A 4335-nucleotide genomic window follows, 5' to 3' on the forward strand; every position below is an offset into this window, starting at 1 on the left:
CGACACCGGGATCCAGAGCCGGGCAGTCCCCGGGGACGGGCTTGCGTCTGCCTCTCGGAGTCTGGCTTGGGGGCCTCTTGGCGGCAGCCCCTCCTGTCGCTGAGGGAGGCGCGAAGGCTGGGGTGGGGGGCGCGAGCTGTCCTGCGGGGTGGCTGCGAGGCTCGCACCGGCGAGGGCAGTGTGGGGGCGAGGGAGCCAGCGAGAGCGAGGAGCTGTGGGGAGTCGGCAGCAAACAGCCAGCAGGCTGCCACTTTGCTTTCTTTTTCTCGTTCTTTCTTTCCTAACCCCTCTTTGCAAAGCTGGAACCATCCCGCGCGCCCCCGGGCCCAAGCCGCGGCTCCAGATGTGAATTTGTTTGCAGTGGGGAGAACGCGAGCTTCCCCCGGGCCTTGGCACATTCTCCCACTCTGAGGTCATTCCGTAGGTGGTCAGAGGGGAGCGCGCGCCGGGAGCCTTCCTGCCTCCATCCACTGGGGAGGGAAGAGCGGCGGGTGGGAGAGAGGGAGAGGGGAGGGGCGCGAGGAGGGAGGGAGACGCCGCCAGCACACCACCAAGTGGCACCGAGCAGTGATAACAAACTCAACTTAAAAAAAAAAAAAAAAAGGGAAAAAAGGAAAAAACTTCCCCAAGTTGCAGCCCGAGACATGCGGACGTGCGGGCGGAGGCGCGGGGCAGGGAGTGCGGGTGGCCCTGAAGCCCCCAGCGTCTCCCGGCTGCTTTCACCAGCCAGAGAGAGTCAGACTCGAGGCCGACCAGGCCCTGCGCCTCTGCCTGGGCAGGAAATGTGCTGGAGGCCGGCTCCGCTTCCCGCTGGAGACCCCGGGGCGGCCGGTTCCCGTGGGGTACAGGACCCCCCTGGACCGGGGACCGGGGCGGCCGAGAGACGCGCAGCAACCGCTTCATCCCCAGCCACCAACATCACCCCGCTTTCTTCCACCGCCGACCTTGCGGATGTGGGCAGATCCCGCCCGCCTAGGTCCAAGAGAACTGGGGTTTACATGGGGGGGGTCTCTCCCCACACCTCTCTATCCTCTCTGACGCCCCCAGACAGATCTGAAAACAAGGCACCACCATCTTCTGTAATCGACTTTTTATTAAGATTATAAATTTAAACAATCTGAACAGTTTTACCCGGTGATATACAATTCCGTATGCACAAAAATACAGGGCAATGAGGGAAAAGGGCCGAGAAAGGAAGGGTTGGCAACTTGTTTTGGAGTCCACACGGTGCTGATGGCAGAGAACCAGAGGGGCTGCAGACGAACCCCACCTTTTTACAACAAAAGGCTTTTAAATTAAACAAATCTATCGAGCTGAAGACACAGGACGGGGTTCTCACAGGCTCGAACAATGCTGGTTTCATGAAATGTAACCGAAGGCTGAACCAAGGCAGTGCAACTTAGAAGCACACACACAAACACGACAGCTGACCAGGAACTTAGTGCAAAGTCTCCAACGCAGTCGGCGGTCCCGGCCCCTCCCTCCCCCGGGGCCGCCGGGGATCCAGGTGAAGGAATTGACTTCCTTTTTTGTTTAGTGAGGACCGCAGTGCTGGGCATGATGGGAAATGTAGTCCGCCGTGCCCGCCCCCCACCCCTTACCCAAACAGTGTCCGAGAGTGTCGGGGTGTCAGGCGCCACCCCCGAGTCCGGGAGACGGGTGGAGGAGGGGAGGAGAACGAGCCAGAGGGGCGGGGAGAAGAGGGGTTCAAGACACCCGCCCCGGGAAGAAAAGAAAAAAAAAGTTGGAAGTGTTTTCATTTCTGCCTTCTCATTTTGAGAACTTTGGAGTCCGCCCCCAGAGAGGAAATGTGACCCAAACGTCCCTTTCGGAGATAGTTTGCCTTTGTTTTTGCTCAGAATTTCACAAGACCCATTCCTCACCCCACAGAGAGACTTGGGAGAGCGGAACGTCCGGCTTCCCGGGTCTGACAACTGATTGGAATCGGCGTCCCGGGTCCCGCGCCCTCCTGCGCTGCGCCCCCAGCGCGCCCCGGCGGCCAGGGCGCCCTGCCTCGCCCCCGGCTGCCCGGCACCTTCTCCGGGCAGCAGCCCTCCCTCACGTGGCAGGCTCCTCGCTAAACACCACTGCAATCACTACAATAAAAAAAAAAAAGAGTAGGAGAAACACAAAGCATACTTAAATAGGCGCTTTTTCTCTCTGCAAAAATAAAGTCCAAGATTTTAGATTTCTTTTTTTTATTTTACAATTTATAAAACATCAGCCGCCTGCCCCTGCTGGCCCTCAGCTCAGCCCCGAGTGGCCCGGCGCCCGCTCGTTCCCTCCTCTCGCCCCTCGGCCGAGTCTTTGTCTGGCCCCAGCCCCGCGGGGCCCTGGGTCCCTGTGCCCTCGGGGGTCCCTAGAAGGCGACAATGGCTCGAGTCCAGGCGCCGAGGCTGGCGAGCGCCTGCTTGGCGCACAGCTGCCCGTTGAGCGGCGGCGGCTGCTCCGAGGAGTCCGGCTGTCGGCTCACGAGCCCCGAGAAGCCGGAGCCAAAGATGGAGATCAAGTTTGAGATGTTGGAAGCGTCCGGGGACGAGTCCGGGCAGAAGTCCTCGAAGCGGGCGCGCTTGCAGGGGGCGAACGGGGCGCCCCCGGGGGGCTCGGCCCCCAGCTCGCCCGCGTCCTCCTCGTCGTCTTCCTCCTCCTCCTGGCCAGGGTAATACTTGCGCTTGCAGCCGGCGGCGGACGACAGGCCCGGTCCCGGAGCGCCCTGGCCACAGCAGGGGCAGTGGGCGGAGGCGCAGCAGTCCTGGTGCAAGTAGCCGTTCTCCACCGTGGTCACCACGTGAGTGTCTAGGTCCAGCACGGTGGTCTGGCTGCTGCAGTGCAAGCCGAAGTCCGAGGGGGCCGGGTATGCGCCCCGGTAGAAGCCGGGGGAGGAGGCGGGGACCGGGGAGGCGGGCGGAGAAGCGGCGGCGGCCGGAGGGGCGGCCCCTGGGGGCGCGGAGGGCGCGGAGCAGGCGGCCGGGGAGCGAGGGTCCCGCGGGCAGAGCGCAGCGGGCGGTGGCAGCGGCAGCGGCAGCGGCGCAGGACCCGGCTGCAGAGGCTCCAAGGGCTGCCCGCGGTGGGGCGCGCCGTGCGGCGGCTGGAGCGCGGCGCACCCGGGCAGCTCCGAGAGCGCCCCCGCGCCGCCCGCGGGCGCTCCGGCCGCCGCCGCCGCCGCGCAGCCCCTGGGCGCCGGGTGCTGGTGCTGGTGCAGCTGCTGCTGGAGGTGCAGCTGGTGGAGCTGGTGGAGCTGGTGCAGCTGGTGCCGGGCGGCCGGCTCGCGCGCCTCCGCGTCCCCGCCGCCACCAAGTTGGAGCGGGCCGAAGTCGGCCGCGCTGGCCGGCATGCCCGGCGCCGCGTACGCTAGGTGCTGGTGCTGGTGGTGGGGCGGCTGCTGCTGTTGCTGCTGCTGTTGGCGCCGGTAGAGCTCGGCGTAGCGCTCGCTCAGGTAGAGCTGGCGCGCGTTGCGGAGCACGTAGGACACCAGGAGGTTCTTGTGCAGCTTGATGCCGCCGCGCTGGGTTCGGGAGCTGTGGATCTTGCGCAGGGAGATGCTAATCAGGCTCTGGGCGTCCAGGGCGCACTCCATGCTCCCGCGGAGACGGCGGCGGAGCAGCCGCCGCCGCTGCTGCTGCTAACGCTGCTGCTGTTTCTGCCTCCAGTCGGCCGCCGGGGCGCGCCGGGCAGGGGAACGGAGTCCGGGTCAGCGGTTCGGCTGTGCTCCGAGAGGAGCAGCCACCATGCGCTGCGCGCCACCCGCGGGCTCGCGCTCCCCAGACGGCGCCAAAGCAATGAGTCTCGGCCGGCCCCGGCCCCAGCTATTTAGCCGGGTGCCCGGGCCCCGCCCCACATGAGAAGAGCCAATAGGAGCTCTGAGAGCCTCCCGAGTGACAGGCGCTGCCCGCCCCGGGGCTACTCAGCTGGCCAATCAGACCAAGGCGGTTCCTTTGTGCTATTCAAATACCGAACGGACCCCGGGCCTACAACGCCGCTGCTGCCTCGAATGTTCTCCTGGGGCCGCCGCGCCGCACGGGACTCGGAGCCGCCGGGACCGTAGTCTGCAGCATAGGTCGCCTGGCAGCGGCCACGTTGAAGCCCGCGGCTGCCCTCGCCTTAGGTCCCGGGAGCCAGGGGTCGGCTCACCTCAGTGCTGCGGCGACGGCTCCTCCCCCTTCCGCACGGCTGGGTCTCACCTGCGGCAGGTGCGAGCGGCTTACCGCTCCCCGGGCCGCGCGGCGCCTCCACCTGCCCACCTGTCGGCCCCCGGGTGACCCGCGGGAGTCAAGGCTTTTACAGGAGGCTGGTGGGACCGCCAGCTTGACACTGGGGGACATCAAAGGAGCGAGG

At 65.7% G+C, this 4335-nt stretch overlaps 1 protein-coding gene across 1 annotated transcript; it reads right to left on the minus strand.

Annotated features, from left to right (window-relative positions):
- Nucleotides 1-1075: 1075 nt before the first annotated feature.
- Nucleotides 1076-3780, minus strand: IER5L (immediate early response 5 like). Its single transcript, XM_033193517.1, has one exon. It carries the CDS (start codon nucleotides 3575-3577, stop codon nucleotides 2360-2362), a length of 1218 nt encoding a protein of 405 aa, XP_033049408.1. The 5' UTR covers nucleotides 3578-3780; the 3' UTR covers nucleotides 1076-2359.
- Between the last annotated feature and the right edge of the window lie 555 nt (nucleotides 3781-4335).

This window comes from Trachypithecus francoisi, unplaced genomic scaffold, assembly GCF_009764315.1.
Source record: "Trachypithecus francoisi isolate TF-2019V2 unplaced genomic scaffold, Tfra_2.0 Contig01585, whole genome shotgun sequence".
Taxonomy (NCBI): Eukaryota; Metazoa; Chordata; class Mammalia; order Primates; family Cercopithecidae; genus Trachypithecus; species Trachypithecus francoisi.